The sequence below is a fragment of the Cervus canadensis genome, chromosome 3 (assembly GCF_019320065.1).
Source record: "Cervus canadensis isolate Bull #8, Minnesota chromosome 3, ASM1932006v1, whole genome shotgun sequence".
Lineage (NCBI taxonomy): Eukaryota > Metazoa > Chordata > Mammalia > Artiodactyla > Cervidae > Cervus > Cervus canadensis.
Window position 1 is genome coordinate 29,975,702 of NC_057388.1, and position 17,256 is coordinate 29,992,957.

General features: G+C 43.8%; 1 protein-coding gene and 1 non-coding gene across 4 annotated transcripts in view; both read right to left on the reverse strand.

Annotated features, from left to right (window-relative positions):
- Positions 1 to 17,032, reverse strand: part of IGF2BP3 (insulin like growth factor 2 mRNA binding protein 3) — a 143,820-nt gene extending 126,788 nt beyond the window's left edge. For all 3 annotated transcript variants that reach the window (XM_043462832.1, XM_043462831.1, XM_043462833.1), the window contains exons 1-2: positions 16,480 to 17,032; positions 15,211 to 15,271 (exon numbers count right to left, since the gene is read on the reverse strand). In XM_043462832.1, the coding sequence (XP_043318767.1) occupies positions 15,211 to 15,271; positions 16,480 to 16,654 (236 nt within the window). In that variant the 5' untranslated portion in view covers positions 16,655 to 17,032. The remainder of the gene's footprint in view (positions 1 to 15,210; positions 15,272 to 16,479) is intronic.
- Positions 5,230 to 5,302, reverse strand: TRNAG-UCC. The gene has a single exon. It is a non-coding gene; the product is annotated as a tRNA-Gly (tRNA).
- Positions 17,033 to 17,256: the final 224 nt, after the last annotated feature.

Consider the following 17,256-nt stretch of genomic DNA (forward strand, 5'->3'; position numbering starts at 1 on the left):
CACGAATACCTAATTCAAGTAATTTCAAACATCATACTCCTCTGTAGAGCAGCAATTCCCAATATACAACATGTGGACTCCTGGGGGTCCTGGAGACATTTTCAAAGAGGTCCAAGAAGTCGAAACTATTTCACTGAGATGTTATTTGCCTCTTCTACCGTGTCGACATTTGCCCTGATGGTGCAAAACCAGTGGTAGGTAAACTGCTGGCACCTTAGCATGAATTAAGGCAATGGGACTAACCTGTGGCAGTCGTAATCACAGGCACTTGCAGTATAACAAGTTTCTTTTTTTAATTTTAATTAATTTTTAATTAATGCCACACCAAGCAGCATGTGAGATCTTAGTTCATGGACCAGGGATCAAAGCGTTGACCCCTGCATTGGAAGGCAGTCTTAACCACTGGACAGCCGGAGAAGACCCTTGAGTTTCATTCTTAAATGTCCTTAATAAAGCAGTAAAAATTAATTTTCTTAAGTAACCCTTGAGAACATAACCTGTTAAAACCTGTGTGAAGAGAAGGGCTGTACCCAGGAAGCACATGGGCTACCTAATATGGCTGTCTGCAGAAAAGGCACTGTGTAACAGTGAGCCACTCACTTTTTTTCATGGAGCACCATTTTTACTTGAAATAACAATAGACTGACGATGGTTATTGAGCTTCCCTGGTGGCTCAGATGGTAAAGAATCTGCCTGCAATGCAGGAGACCCAGGTTCAATCCCTAGGTTGGGAAGATCCCCTGAAGGGAATGGCAACCCACTCCAGTATTCTTGCCTGCAGAACCCCATGGACAGAGAAGCCTGGCAGGCTACAGTCCATAGGGTCACAAAGAGTCAGACACGACTGAGTGACTAACACTTTCAGTTTTCAACCATGGTTATTAAAGATCGAGTGTCTGATAGACATTTTCTCAAAAGAGAACAAAACCAGCCAGTTACTTCAAGAAAAACTAATAGCATTTGTTGCCAATGACGGAATTTTAAGCTTTTAAGTAAAAATCAGAACTTCAGAAGACTTATCTACCACCTAGAGCTTCGACAGTTTCCCAATACTTCAGGATCAAAGTGCAAGACAGACCAATGGATTTTAATGTAAGCAAAGTACAAAAAATATTTACTGGTATGATTTCAGGTTCCACAATGCAACTAACCTTTAAAAAATTCCACTTGCAGAGTTTTAGTACAGAAACAAAAATACCCACAATCATGTAAAAAGGCGATTAAAATTTTCCTTTCCTTTTGTAAGAGTTTATCTATGCAAAGCTAGATTTTCTTCATATACTTCAATCAGAACAATATACTGCAACAAATTGAATGTTGAAGTAATTATGAGTGTCCAGCTGTCTATTAGGGCAAACATTAAAGAAATCTGCAAATATTTAAAGCAATTCCACTTTTCTAATTTTTATTTTGGCTTTGGATGAGTTTATTACAAAAATCTATTATTATGTTTATTATAGTAACATATATTATAATATACACACTATGTACTATTCATTTAAAGTAATAAAACAATATTGTAAAGTAACTGGCCTCCAACTAATAAAAAATAAAGGAAAAGAAAAAATAAAGTAATATAAAATAGCATTAAAAAAAAAAAAACAGTATTCAGCTGATTTCTAACACAGTGTGTGCATGCTCAGTCCATTTGACTCTGAGACTCTAAGAACTGTAGCCCACCAGGCTCCTCTGTCCATGGGATGTCCCAGGCAAGAATACCGCAGTGGGTTGTCAATTCCTTCTCCAGGCGATCTTCCCAACCCAGGCAGGGATGGAACGGGCATCTCCTGCATCGCAGGCAGATTCTTTATTGCTGAGCCACCTGGGAAGCCCTCTACACAGTATATTTCAAGAAAAAAAATAAAAGCTCTTTGAGGAGCCTCAGTTTTTAAGTATCAAAGAATCAAAACCAAAAAGTTTGAGGACCATTAGAATGAAGAATAAAGCCAAAGATTAGCCTCTCTCCTCCTCAGTCACTTCTTATTTGCAAAGATAACCAATCTTTTTGGTGGTTAAGCTTCTAGCCTTTTACATGTGCTTTCATGCAAATGTGCCTATGAAAGTTCCACCCCCCCACCGCCAAACATCTATCTTTTAAGAGCTATACCATATTTATATTACTCTTTGTAAATGCTAAGAAATATACCACAGTATAATTTGTTAGAGTATGGTACATTTTCTGTGAGTGGACATTTATTTCCAATTTTCTATTAAACAATACTGTGGAGAAAAAAAAAAAATGTCTTTTTAACAAAGACCTAACAGTTAAAAACTGTTTAACATTACTTCAAAGTGCTTTGAAGAAAGAAAAGCAGTTCTTGGTTCTCTTCCTCCTTTTCAAAAACCTAAAGCTCAAAAATGAGTAAATGCAAAACATTCCAGACAGCCAAATTAAGGCTAAGGATCTTCTCTGCTTGGAAAGTAGACAATAGTGGAAGTTCCAGATTATCTCATAATACCTATTAAAATGTAATGAGTAAAATAATAAAACCTGAAAGTCTATCTGCACATATTTTGGACTTCTACCCAAAGACCTTTTTCCCAAGTCCTGCCTAGCGATTTGAGCTCCTTTACAATACTGTTCATTACAAGTATGCTTACAGACCACACAACTACGAAGACTAGGTTGTACCCCATGATACCTGAAGGATATTCACATTTTAGTTCTAACAGATACTCCCAAATAGCATGCCAAGAAGTCTCTGCTGTATGAATGCCCATATCTACACATACTTGCCAATACCAGTTATTATTAATCTTGTTCACTTTTCCTAACTTGATGGAGGAAAATGGCATTACAACTGGCATTTCCCTAATGATGAGCAAGACAGGATATCTTTCCCTAAGTAGATGAGCCTTTCAGGTATCCCCTTCTGAACTGCTGCTTATCCTGTGTACATTTCTGTCACATGTTGCCTACCTTTTTGAAATTAACAGAAATTTACCTCCTGGCCTTTTTTAAAAATATGATCTCTCAAGATAATTTCCTAACTAACTGCATTTTAGGGATTCCAAGACATACACATCTAGACCTAAAGTACAAACTCTTAACTTATCCACAATGAATTACTCATACTCTACAAAGAAGTGTCAAACATTTCCATGTATCAGTAGCAAACTATGGGATTACACAGAAATAGATACACTCATCTCTTATTTTCAATCACCACTTGTAAATACACAAGCTTACTAATATGAAACAATACTACTTGTGTTAGATATTCCATGAAGTCCTTTCCAAACATTGATTTAATTCCCAACAACCTTGTACAATAAGGTTTATTACTATTTACAGATAAACTTATACATTAAGTTTATTGCTCCTATGTACAGATAAAAAGGCAGAAGGAGAAGTGGATGACAGAGGATGAGATGGTTGGATGGCATCACCAACTTGATGGACATGAGTTTGAGCAAGCTCCAGCAGTTGGTGATAGACAGGTAAGCCTGGCGTGCTGCAGTCCATGGGGTCGCCAAGAGTTGGACACGACTGAGTGACTGGACTGAACAGATAAACTGAGAAGTCCAGAGTAGCATCAGTTTGCCAGGGAACACAGAGCTGAGCAAGGATTCTAACTGATGTTTGTCTGATTCCAGGCAAGAGATCACTGATCCTCCCAATAGTGTGCACTGCTGCCTCTGATTCTGCTCAGTTAATAGCACATGCACATTGAAGGGTCTCATTTTTCTCCAAAGGTTCATTACATCATTTGAGATGTCATAATAAAAATCAAATACTAGGTGCTTTAATCATCACCACTGATTAAAACTGTGACTATCATGTGCTAAGTCTCTTCAGTCATGTCTGACTCTGTGTGACCCCATGGACTGCAGCCCGCCAGGCTCCTCAGTCCATGGGACTTCTCCAGGCAAGAATACCGGAGTGGGTTGCCACGCCCTCCTCCAGGGGAATCTTCCTGACCTGGGGATCAAACCCACGTCTCCTGCATCGACGGGCAGGTTCTTCACTCGACCTTTAAAAAAAGCCGCACAGGCTCAGTCAGCGTTACGATAGCATTCTTAGTCCTCCCACAATTTACCAAATCCCAGTCAGAGGGCTGGGAACAGCTCCATGCCCCATGGAATGATTTGGGGAACAGCTGTTTCCAGGAAGCACTTATAAAGTAAAAGCAGTTCAACATAATCTCTGGTGAGCAAATCCCAAAGTTAACCCCAAGCATCAAGTCTTGCATGAGATGATCCCAAATAACCATCTGCTAACTGACATAAACTGGACTGAGTGAACCCCTAAAGTTAGACACACACAGAATGGGAACCCCTAAAGCACACCGGCTGCTCTCGCTGCCCCTCTGGGCGCAGCCTTCACCAACATCCTGCCTCACACTCGGGTCTCTCTAATTCCAAACAGCTTGCCATGCCCCCACACACACCAGGGTATTTCACACTTCCATGCCTTGGCTTCTGTTTCCCTTCTGCTTTTCCATCCCCACCACACACAGCTTCAATTGCCTTCACACGCCTTGCTCTCTGAACCTCTCTGGCTGGCTGCACGGGCACTCAGCTAAGAAGACCAACGGCCCTCCTCTGTTTCTGGGGTATCCCATACATACCCCGCGGTGTATTTTACAACTCCTCTACCTGCAGAGGTATTACTCCACCTCTGGGATCACGGGCACAGTGAGCCACTGTGAGTGTTAAGACGAAAATATCACTGAGGAATTGAAGCAGAACAAAGTACAAGTCACTATACTCCATGTACTTTTCTTCAGAAAAAGAAATGTGTTCTTTCTAGCCCCTGAAATCTAGCATGGAGCTGTCTACCAGCCCAGGTGCTCCATCTATGCTAGTTAGGCTAAGAATTTTTATAAGCTGTAAGGAATGAATCCATTTCTGAAATTCAAAAAACTACAGCAATACGTAAATTTGCAGACCACAAAATAGAGAAATTAAAATGTTCAACCTCACTTATCTCACCGAAGAAAAGCAAGAGTTTCTCCATTTCTGCAAGAACAGCTGACTTTTTTTTTAAAAAAATCAGCATTTGGAGATCACTAGAAAGAACTCAGTCACAGCTCCAACAGTTTTAACATCGTCATAGGTTCTCTTAAATAAGCTCTCCAGTACTCACCTGGCTAGTTCAAGTGGTAAGAGGAGTAAAACTTTGTTTTGAAAACTAATTTTTTTTTTAATTTTTTTATTTTTTTAAATATATATTTTATTTATTTATTTGACTGCATGAGGTCTTAAGTTACAGCACATGGGATCTTGTTCCCTGACCAGGGTTTGAACCCGGGCCCCCTGCATTGGAAGCACAGAGTCCTAGCCACTGAACCACCAGGGAAGTCCCCTGAAAACTAATTTTTTTTTAAACTAATTTTCAATCAAATTTCTCCTCAAAATATTACTCAGTAAAGCTCCGACTGCAAAAAGATATTGCTAAATTTCTGGGGTAAGATCCAAAATCCAAGGTGCTAAAAGAACATAAACCCCAGGTAATCAAACTCTAAGTTAGCAGATTTGGGGCTTCGTGGGGGTGGGGGAGGATGCAGGCCAGTCAGCATGTGGGATGTGGGATCTTAGATCTTAGTTCCTTGACCAGGGACTGACTCCATGCCCCCTGCATCCTATGCACTGAGTCTTAACTACTGGACTGCAAGGGAAGTTCCAGTTATCAGAATTTAATCTTTATAGCTCTGACTTAATTTTTACATGCAAGAGACACAAATCAATCAGGACCTAGACTTACTTGGCAGAGTCAGCACAACATCCCTGTAGAAAGAATAAGGCTGTTCCTAAAATGATACAGTCCTCCATGCTTGAGAATACAGCTTTGACCCAATAGTCTCTCTGTCCAATGCATTTCCAACAGCTCCTTGGTTGTCAAAGTATGACTAACCGTATCAGTCAGTAAACGTAGTGTTGTTTTAATCAGAGGATAATTGCCTTACAATGTTGTGCTGGTTTCTGCTGTACACTAACATGAATCAGTCATAAGCATACCTCCCCTCCCTCACGCCCCCTCATCCGGACCGTCTAGCTCATCAAAAAGCACCAAGCTGAGCGCCTGTGTTACACAGCAACTTCCCACTAGTTATTTACATCGTAACACATGCATGTCAACGCTGCTCTCTCCATGTGTTCCACTCTCTCCGTCCTCATGTCCACAAGTCCATTCTCTACATCTTCATCTCTACTCCATTTTTCTAGATTCCATATATATGCGTTAATATATGATATTTTTCTCTTTCTGGCTTACTTCACTCCACATGACAAATTCAGTGTTTTGGGTAGAGTACTTCCAAATTTAAATGTGCATGTCTTTTGACAGCCATTTCCAGTCTAAGAATTTATCTTATAAAAATATGCACGTAAAAAGAATATCCAAGAGTCCTATGACATACATGTACTCATGGTCAACTGAAATCACTATGAAAAGAACATTTAATTTGTTGCACTCCTATGCAAAACGATGCAACTGCTAGTTTCAGGAGAGTTAACTATTTGTACCTACACTGAAGATTCTTCAGGATACATTACTTAGTAAAAGCAAAAAAAATAAACAGTATGACTGGTTACTAAAAAGCGTTTGTAGATACATGCATAGGAGAATTTCTGAAAAATAACATACTAAGTTACCAAATGTAAGACCCTGGGAAATGCATGGGAATGGGGAGGATTAAAGAACAAGTATTTTCACATTTTCATAATTCATACATTTTAAATAAATTTAAGTGTACACAACTGTAAGAATTTATCAAGATGTTTACTTAATATTTATATACTCTATTGTTCCTAGGTTATATCTTTTTTAAAAAAGTAATTCATGCTCAATGAACATAAAAGCACAAAAGACACCACCCAAAGATTTCTACTTTTATGAGCACACGTCCCAGAACAGAAGAAAAATTTTTCTTATTTCTGTTATTACCACCAAATAATATACATCCAGCCTTCACATTTCAACATCAAGGGGAAACAATACAACAGGTGATATGGGAGTGACTACTGGGTGATGCTGTATTGATGCTTTATACACCTCCCCAGGGTTCTGTAAGGCATCTTTTCCACACTAACCTCCCAGATTTGATTTCCTCATCCTTAGACATTTGACATCATGAATTCAGAAAGCAGAGGTGGGATTCAAACTCAGATGTAACATTCTTCTGGCTACATCCTTCTATTCAACAAGAGCATATGAGACAGGAATCAGGACTTTACATCAGGAGGTTTCAGCATGACTTCTCCCTCCTACTCTTTCCTAATCCTTACTATTCCAGGTTTAAGAGACTTTTTTCCCCCAGGCAGGATTCTTCTAAACTTGGTGGCAAACTGGGACAACCAGGCACCATGGACTCCACTCAGGACACCTTTGCATCCTTTTGTAATCTAAACACATGCTGGGAGTCACAACCACCTGCCTGGGATAAAGCCACAGCATCTGCCTCTCATGCCCTCTGTCCCCCTCTCTTATCTCGTTAGGCCCCCTCCAACTTCCATGCCATTCATTTATACTAACGTGAAGCTGCTTTTAAAAAAAAACAAGTTTCAAGAAAAAAGTAGTCTCAAGAAAAAAGTATCTGAAAACAGTAGTCTCAAGAAAAAAGTATCTGAAAACAGGATGTCCGGGTATTTTTATTCTGTAGTAAGCCCAGATTCCAGACTACCTGTACCTGTCCTTTTTCCAAGACAATAAAATCAACCCTTCAAAGAAGCCAAACAAGATTTCTTTTTTCTTCAGAGACACCAAGAAACAGTGTCTGCTCTGACTTGCCACTGCAAACATGATCAGGCTGCTGTGTAAGCTACTTTTTGAGGATTTGACAACTTTAAACAGGAGGAATGAAGACAGGGAAGAGTCACAATTTGGGGAAATGGGTTCCATTAATCAGTGCCCTGGGCAAGTCACTTCTTCTCCCAGGGCTTATGGCTAATACCACTGGGGGGAGGGGGGGGGAAACACACCCTATTGTGCTATCTCATTTTTATTAGTTTTCCTCTCTTAAAACAGTAGGTGTTTAACACATTCTGAAAGTAGTATTCTATAATCAAAGGACTTGCACAGACAAAGAAAGTCTTAAAAGAGTCATTCAGACCAAGTCACCTGTCTCAAAACCAACTACTCTAACACATCACCTGTTTCGAGATGACTTCTGTGGCCAAAGACGGAATTCATAATTTGAGGCGGCGGCTACTTTACCAAGGACCAGATTTTTTAATATGCAAAAATGAGGGAATTTAGGGTACTTGAAGGGTTTCTTACATTTCTTATGACTTAAATGTTATGAATAAAATACACGGAATGTTTTACTTATTCTAGTATACTAAAATGACAAGGTGATTGAAATATTTTAAACCTAGCCCATAATATTCATAAATATTGTGACCATTAGTTTCCAACATAGTCTTTAATCAAGTATTTAGACAAGCACATGGAAGCACTGGACTTTGCACTGTTTTGGAACCAAATGCATACTAATAAAAAGCAGAAGAAGTTTTCTTTGAGAAAGCGAGCTCACAGTCACCCAAAGTGTCAAAAAAGATGCCCGCGGGTAGGTCAACTGTCACCAACGTCTTACCCACTGAGCAAGAAGAGGATCTACTAAACTCAGGAGCCTCTTCCATCTCTAGCAACTTATAAATAGAATATGTTTCTAGATGTTTCCAGAACATTTTTTTTTTAAATGAAAAAAGAGCCTAATACATGAATTCTGGAAGAGAGGCTATATTTCAGGTTGCTCCCAAATTCGTAAATCACTCTCCATTTATTTACAGCACAGCCAGAAGGCTGAGACTTAACATCGGTCACTTACTCATCCATCTAAAGCACACACGCTCAGTGATATTCTACACAGTGGATTAAACTCTCCTTCTCCACAGGCTTTCCTCACTTCTCTCTCAAAAGCACTTGATTTCCACCAATCACTGGCCTCCTTCACTCTTCTCTGCGAGCCCCTTTTCAAGAGTTCCACGCTTATTTCCTTGATGACCTTGTCCAATTCCGTGACTTCAATACCATAAGCTAACAAAGCCTCTGATTTTTCACCTGCACTTCCCACCTTCTCTTGGGCTCCAGACCAATATATCCAACTATTAATATCTACTCGACTTCATCATTTCAAATTTCTAACAAGAATTAGAAACATAATATGCCAAAAAGTAAAGCTCCTAATTTCCACCCAAGAACCTATTTGTCACACAATACCCTCTATTTGCATAAATGGCAACCCCTTCCACCCAATTGTTCTGGCCAAAAAACTTTGTCACCCTTCTCTCTTCAAACACCCCTCATTTAACCCATCAGTAAATCCTACTAGCTGTTCCCTAGAAATAAACAGAGACTGACCACTATTCATCACCTCTGAGCTAACACCATCCTCTCTCTTGCTCAGACATTACAAGTGGACTGGCTCCCCATTTCAAGAGCTAAATACAATTTTCAGATACTTTATGTTCTAAGCATTTTCAAGCCAAAATGCATGTGGAATGCTTGTGGATCCTCCAACTCATGGAAGAACTACACCGATTGCAACCACCAATTCCTCCTCTCTGTACATGCATGCCACTCTAGCATTAAGTTCTTTCCACATTCCCCTGGAACCTGTGCTGGCCTCACGGCCTGCCTTAATCGACAGAATGAGATTAAAAGCAATAAAGTGCCAATTCTGCACCTAGCCTTCAAAAGGCCCAGCAGCTTCGGCTTCCACTAGGGGTAGCCAGCCAGGGGCCACTATTGAGTGATGAGATCCCATATGGTGAAAGATGACCTGGACAAGCACCAAGAGGCCAGACATGTGAGTGGAGTCCTCTTGGACCTTTTAGCCCAGCTTAGTAAATGACCCCAAATGATACCAAATGGAATAGAACTAACCACCGAGCTGACCCATAGGATCATAGAGAAGAGTAAGTTGCTGTTGTCTTGAGCCACCAGTTTTCAGGGTAGTTTACTGTGCTGTGCTAAGAGAACTGAAACACCATGATCACAATGGAATCAATGTCCTAAACAACTAAATGATAATGGCCAATATTCTACGGACTCAGGCTTCTTCCAGCTTAGAGTTCCACTGCCTGCCTTCCTGCTGTGCTCAGTCGCGTCCAACTCTTTGCAACCCCAGGGACTGTATAGGCCACCAGGCTCCTCTGTCCAAGGAATTTTCCAGGCAAGAATATTGGAGCGAGTTACCATTTCCTTCTCCAGGGCATCTCCCTGACCCAGGGATCTAACTCACATCTCGGGTCTCCTGCACTGGTGCAAGCTGGTTCTTAGACTTACACTCGATTCCTCAAATAAAACCTCTATAATTTCAAACTATTTCTTAAACAAGTTAAATAGTCTCGGCATAATTCTCTAAAACACATAATTTATGTACTATAGATTCCCCTTCAGGGCAACAAAATTCACATACTATATTGGTATTTATAACTGTGTGTATTTACCAATACCGAACACTTACCACACAGCAATTTCGGACCATGATAAAATACACAGTTTTAATGGAGCACTGAAAACTACGTTTGCAACCAGCTTCCAAACAAAACTCCACAGTCAAAGCCCACTAGTAAACATAAGATTTATGGGGCAGAGATCCTAACTAAAAATGCCAATTCTATCCCTTGGTCACTGCTCCCACACTGCCACCTCCTGTCTTACGACTCTACAAGCCTGAATCAGAACCAAAAGCTGATAAAGGAACCTCCACTAAAAATAGTAGACTCGTTCCTCCCAGACCAAACCAACTACCAGCGTTCCTGAATGGATAATTCACACTTTTGAAAATTACTGCTAGAATAGTTGCTGTCTGAACGCTGTTAAAGAATGTTAAAATGGAGCTGCTTCAAAATATATATCAAGGTGGCTCAACAGCTTCACTTTAATATGGAATCCCAGACCTACAACAACACAGGAGCTGCAGTGGTGTGACTCACAAAAGCCTTTCCAAGTATGGTGAAGATCGTGTCCCTCATGCTGACTGCCCAAACGAGGTACAGCGGCAAAAGCAACTAAGCTGCCATACTTCAGAGAAGAAATGCAAGCTCCTTACAGGGGAAAGCCCATCTCTCTGTAATTCCCAAATACACCTTTAAATCTTAGCTGGTAACTCACTTATTTCAAGCAGAACTCACAACTCTGAACAAAGTATGCCCCTTGTTAGTTTATTATAATGGCGTTTGGCATGAACAGAGAATATAAGTCATCCCACAAATCAAAAGGAAGCCAGAAACAGAAGCCAAGATTCTCAGTTCCCACTGGCTCCAGGCACATGTCATGTTGTCAAAACGTCTTCCTTGTTATCACGGACACACAGAAGCTACTTATCAATATATATATTTTTTAATCTAATAAAGTGAGAAAGAAAAGCAAGAAATCTAACTTTCTCAAACTGTACTGAGAAAACAACATGAAATCAAGAAAAATCTCATTGGCTACAACCACTTAAGCAGTCATGCATTACTGCTCTTAAACCCTGCACTGCAAAGATAGCCTTTACCAGCCACGAAAGTTTCCTCAACTTCAGGTCTACGAATGTGTGAGAAATTTCCCTAATTTCCCTAATTTCACAAGATTCACCTGGACCACCACTGATAACCCAGGAGCATCCCTGTTAATACACCTTGGGGCATATCTTGTTAAAATATTTAGCATTAAAAACAGCTTTTAATGTCCTGAGACACCACAGGGTCTTATGCCCTGGCTAACTGGCACAAGGATACTCCTGGCACCATCCTAGTCTATACTTCACTGCTTTTAAATAAAATGCAGCACTAACTTATACATAGCCATTTAAGGTAAGATATATTTAAAAACCCCAGTAACTTTTATACATGCTCTATCCCATTTATATGCTAAACACAAGATTCTAATATGGAAATAAGTTATCCATTTAATTTCCTTTCTTTAAAAATTATTTCAAAGAAGCAAAAAACAAAAGATACTTGAGCTTAGGCACCATCGTTTATTTTAACAGATCCTTCCTGGAAAAATATTAATTATAATATCTCACTAATTTTTTCTTTTACTCAAATATGTTTTTGGCTACATACAAATCTAATTAAGGTTAACAGCTAAAGCATGAGGAAGTTTAAGCTAGAAAAAGTTGGAAAATATGACAACTTTCATAATTTAAAAGTAGTGGAAAACAAACCACCATCCTCTAAGTTCCCCAGTGTCAGCGACTTTCTTGTTCCCTCTCCCATGCCCAACAGCCCACAACATAACAAAAGGAAATCAGTGCTATTTACCAAAATATATAGGGGCACATACAAGGTCCCACAAGACACCAGTGACTCTTCCAACCCAAAGTCAGCTATGGTCTTCCAAAGGCACGACGATTTTCACACCCACCTTTTCCTCCAGGGGTAGGCAGGGAAATTTTTTTTAAAGCTTATACCTCCAGAGTGAAGCCAAGTCTTCATGTGTTGTATCTTTCATATTTGGAACAAAAAGTGCAATACTATCACAGGTACTCTATGCAATGTTCTCTTCATTCTGAATGCAGAGGATCTCAAACTCTGAAGCACTGCTGTAATCTCCCCCAACTGAGGGGTATCTGAATGCAGAAAAGCAACATTCCTTCCACATTCCCTTGATACAGGAACTAAGCTTGGTCTAAACCAAACCCTGCGATGCCCCTTCCAGCAAGGGTCCGCCCAGCTCTGCTCCCCGTCAGAATTTTGGCCAGTCTACCACGCGTCACATCACATCACCCATTGGCCTGCTCCCCTGTTTAGCTGCTACAAGTCCATTCATCCATCTCAGAGTGCTGCCATAAGCATTCTTCAGCCTAGGGCTCCCAACATGCCTTGCACAGCAGGTATAAAGGTCACTGTTGCACATGTGGGTGTGCCTGCCTCAGATGCCCACACGGTGATGGGATGGAATGCAATGACTGCTACGCACAAACAACTCCACCCGGAAGCCCAGCAGGCTCACCAGCAAGGACTGGGCTTCGGCATTCAAGTCACTCAAGTCACTCTCATCAGTACCACCTGACCATCCTCTAGGTGCTGGGTGTGTGGATCACCGAGGAGCCTTCTCTGCTCTCTCCCAAAGCCTATTCGGACAGTGGAACAGTCCAGATAAGGAAAACTGCAACACCGTTTCAAGGGTCAGTTAAATCCAAATTGTAATAGAGGTTCCCAGCAAATCTCCCTGGGCAGAAAAATCAAGCTCCATTATTGGTTTTAACCACTTCAATACAAGCAAAGGGCTTCCATGATGGCTCTCTTAATAAATCAGTAAAAAAAAAAAAAAAAAAAAGTTGTCTCTAACTTACTCACTCCTCTTTGCTAGTAACACTGTATCCTTCAAAATCCTGAGCATTTCAATGACTAAGGAAAATCAGCTAGAAAATTTAATCTACCTTGTTCATCAATGGAAGCTTCTCCAGTTTAATACTTCCTGCCACTAGTAATATTTTACTTTCTGTGCTTTCTTCAATAGTTACTTGTTACTTTATGACAAACAGGCTGCTAAGTATGTTTTTAGGTTGGGCAAAAACCTTCAAGAATAAAAGCAGTCTCTTACCAGACCAAGTTTTTAATTCCCTACACATGAGGAACAAACTCACACAAGGTTAGAGAAGGAAAATCAGGAAAGTAAGGCAAACTATTTGCACTCACAGGCAGGTCAATACATTTAAAGTTTAAATTTAGCAACTCCTGAATGTTAAAATGTCAGTTCTTCAACACAACTATTTGCCTACTTCTTATTCAACATTTGAAGAAAATTAGTAAGACACAGCGGCTAAACAAAAACCAATTAGAATTCACAGAATATGCTTACTTTTTTTTCCAGTAAGGAAACAATAGACTATCCCTTTAAATTTGTTTTTAAGAAGATATGACTTCTTCCCTAATTTTTCAATTGATATTAAACTGAGATCACTTTAGATAGTTTTCAGTACACATTCTATTGTTTTAGAAGCTTTTAAAATTCCATTCTGTTATATAAAATAATTTGACCACTACCAAAATTCCCAGCTAGAACTATATCACTTCCCAACTATCCTAATGAAAATTAAGTATAGTACATGAAGAGAAACCCATAAGAATCCCACAAGCTCGTGAACAAAAACACAGTTGGTGGAAATTATTTACCTGGAAGAAAACTCCATCTACAAACAGGCCTAAGATGACTTATTGGGTAGCCCATTCTTCAAGTCAAGCACCAGGGAAATGCATATCAAACCCTTTCAGCCCTCCAGCATACACACTTGCACCAATACCTAACCAGACGCTGCTCCCCTCCGCCTGCTCTAGTTTAAATTAACTTCCAGCTTACCGCTGGGCCACGGGTTGGGGGTGGGGGTCGGGGGAAGGCAGAAACCCTCACCCCACTGGTCAGAAGCCAGCGAGGCACAGGCCAACCCCGGTACCCCCTGGGAGGAAGCAGGGCCTTTCCAGCCGGAGTTAAAGAGCCGGGATCTGGCCTGCTCGGGAGAAAGGAGCCATTTCTCCAAAAGAGTCCAGGGATTAAAAGTCTCCGAACACTTTGTAAACTGACACACTACACGTGCTTTCCAAAAAGTGCAACCCCTCCTTGTTGAGGAAGCAAAAATCTTCAGCCTTCTCCATCTCTTGGTGGTTCATCTACAAGCCAAATATTTTTTAAATTGAGGAGCAGGGTTGGGGGAGGCCGGGAGACAAAGGCGGGTTTGCAGAAAACCGTCTTACTCTGCAGGAACTGAAAGGCGCTTTTGGGCAGGAGAAACCCAGGCGTTCCCTCACGGGGAGCTCCCAGGGTAAAGGCAAATTCCTCTCCCCTCAGATGCGCGGACAGCCCCCCAGACTCTTGCCCGCCACCGTGGGACAGAGAAGGGAAAGGCACGCCACACCCGCGCGGCCGCAGCTGCTTTCACCTCTCCTGTGTTTTCAGGTTGGCGGGGGGGAGGGGGTCACCCCCTGCTTCCCAATTCCCACGGATGCCCAGAAACTGCCCTCGGAGACTCTTGATTTCCTGTTGCACCAACCTGACCTACTCTGCCGGAGAACATTTAACCGAAAGAGCTTCCTTAAGCGACTTTATATACCAGTATAAAAAGCCGATGGCAGGGGCCACAGACGAGCTATCTATTCCTACAGACCAATGTGCACACACACACACACACACCTGCCAGAAACATAAATGCAAAAGAAAACGAAAAACGCCAAGCCACACAGCAACCCCAGTAAGTGGAAAAGTTGTTTTCAGCTGTGTTCTCTCCTCCCGATGGCCGAGAAGGGAATCAATGAGAACATGCTAAGCAAGCTCACCTCTGCCTTTTGGGGACCGAGTGCTCAACTTCTATGAGTTTTCCGTGCAGTTCCACTTTACCTGCGGACACACAAGAGGTGCAGGACAGTTGGCCGAGTTGAGCGGCTCTCTGGGCCTCCTCAGACCCCGAGCGGCTCGAGGCCGAGACAGAAAGCGGCCCCGCGCGGGTGGGAAAGGAGGAATCAATGGGCAGAGGTCGGTAACACTCTCCCCGCCCCCCTCGGCCTTCCCCGCCCACGTCCCCCGAGACCCTAGCAGACAAACTCGGGGCAAAGGGCTGCGTGGGCTTTCCTCAGGTGGGGGCGCCTAGGCCCTTCTCCCGGGGGTTCAGGCCCAGGCCCGCCGGGAACGGGCGGTGAGTGGCGGGAAAGGCTGGAGGACCGCCGGGCAGGCGCCGAGAGAGCGAACGTCCACAGGTGCAGCTGGGCACCAGCGGAGCCACGCGCGAGGGACGGCGCCCGCCACCCCGAAAGGCACGCGGCTCTGAGCGGGACCCGAGCGCATCCTTCCCCCGCGCGCGCCCGACCAGCCCCGGAGGCCGCGGCCCGAAGCCCGGCCCCGCAGGGGGACGCGCTCCGTGGCGACCCCTGGTCGCCCGCGCCCACCTACCCCTGTAGCTCGTCGGACCCGGGAAGGTGGAGCCCAGAACCTGGGGGTTGCCCTCGCCCACCTCCCCGCAGGGTCGAGGGGAGCGCGGGGCCGCCCGTGCGCGGCACCAGCCCGCGGCCTCGCTAGGCAGCGGGATCCAGGCCACTTTGGAGTTCTCCCGCGGCCCAGCTCTGGGGGCGGGAGAGGAGGCAGCGAGTCCACCGCCAGAAACCCCCCCCCCCAACCACACACACAGAAGCGGGGGTAAGGAAGGAGCGAGAATCCGGCGTTCGTTCCCAGCCCCCAAGGCCCGCCGTGCCGGAGCCTGGAGCACGCGCCTGGGCCCGGGCGGCGCGCGGGGCGAGCTTCCCCCTCCCCGCTCCAGCACCCCCAGCCCCGGTCCCCGGCGCCGCACGGTGCCCCGGCTCCCCTCCGAGCCCGAGTCGGGGTTCTCTGGACAGCGCGCTCGCCCTCCGCCCGCAGATCCGGGCGGGGGAGGGGAGCCGCGGGGCCGGGTAGGCGCCCCGGCTGGGGGAAGGGCCCGACCCGCGCGTGCGGGCGCCCGGGCCTCGGCCGCCGTCTGCAGGCGCACCCGCACCCGCCCAGGCCGGGGCCCGGTGCGGACAGCAAGGTGTGGACTGCTGCGGGCCCGACCCCGGCAGGCCCGGCCCGGGGCCCACCTGAAAGCGCCTCGATGGCCTTGAGGGCCCAGCTGTCGTCCGGACAGTCCACGAACGCGTAGCCCGTCTTCACCAGGAAGGGTCCCGACACCGGGATCTTGGCGTCCTTGAAGACACTTTCTAGGTCCGAGGGAACGGCGTTCTCGCTGAGGTTTCCGATATACAGTTTGTTCATTGTGAAGAGTGGTTGTTGCTTTTAAAAAAAAAATTAGGAGAAAAACGAAAAATTAAAACCACCCACAGCGATGGATGGATCCGGCGAGTTCCCCTCCTCTTCTCGCTGTTAAAATACACAAACACAGTAAGAACCAAGGACAGGAACGAGAAGCGGAAAAAAAATCAGATCCGAGGGTTCCTGTTTTTTCCTTTTCTAGGTATTAAAAAAGAAAAAACCTAGCGACAACCCAAACGCATCCAAGAGTCTTCCTAACTCGGAGGAGGAGGCGGGATTAGCGAGAAAAAGGAGAGGAAGGAGGGGGGAAACTACTTTTTGTCTTTTCCTCCCCAAACCCTCTGGCATCGACCGACGGACTGTGAAAATATCACACTACGAGAGGGCAAGCGCCGCCTCCCCGTAAAAAAAACCCCAGAAGGGTGACTGGCAGGAGGGAGGGGAGAAGGGGTGGAGGGGAGGAAGGCGCAGGAGGCGGAAAAAATCCGCTCCGAGTGTCCGGCTTTTTGAATGAGCCACGTGTTCAAACTACAAATCAACGTCTCACGTGAGGAATCCCAGCGCCTCAATTAGAGTGGGTTTCGCAGGGAAAAAAAAAAAAAAAA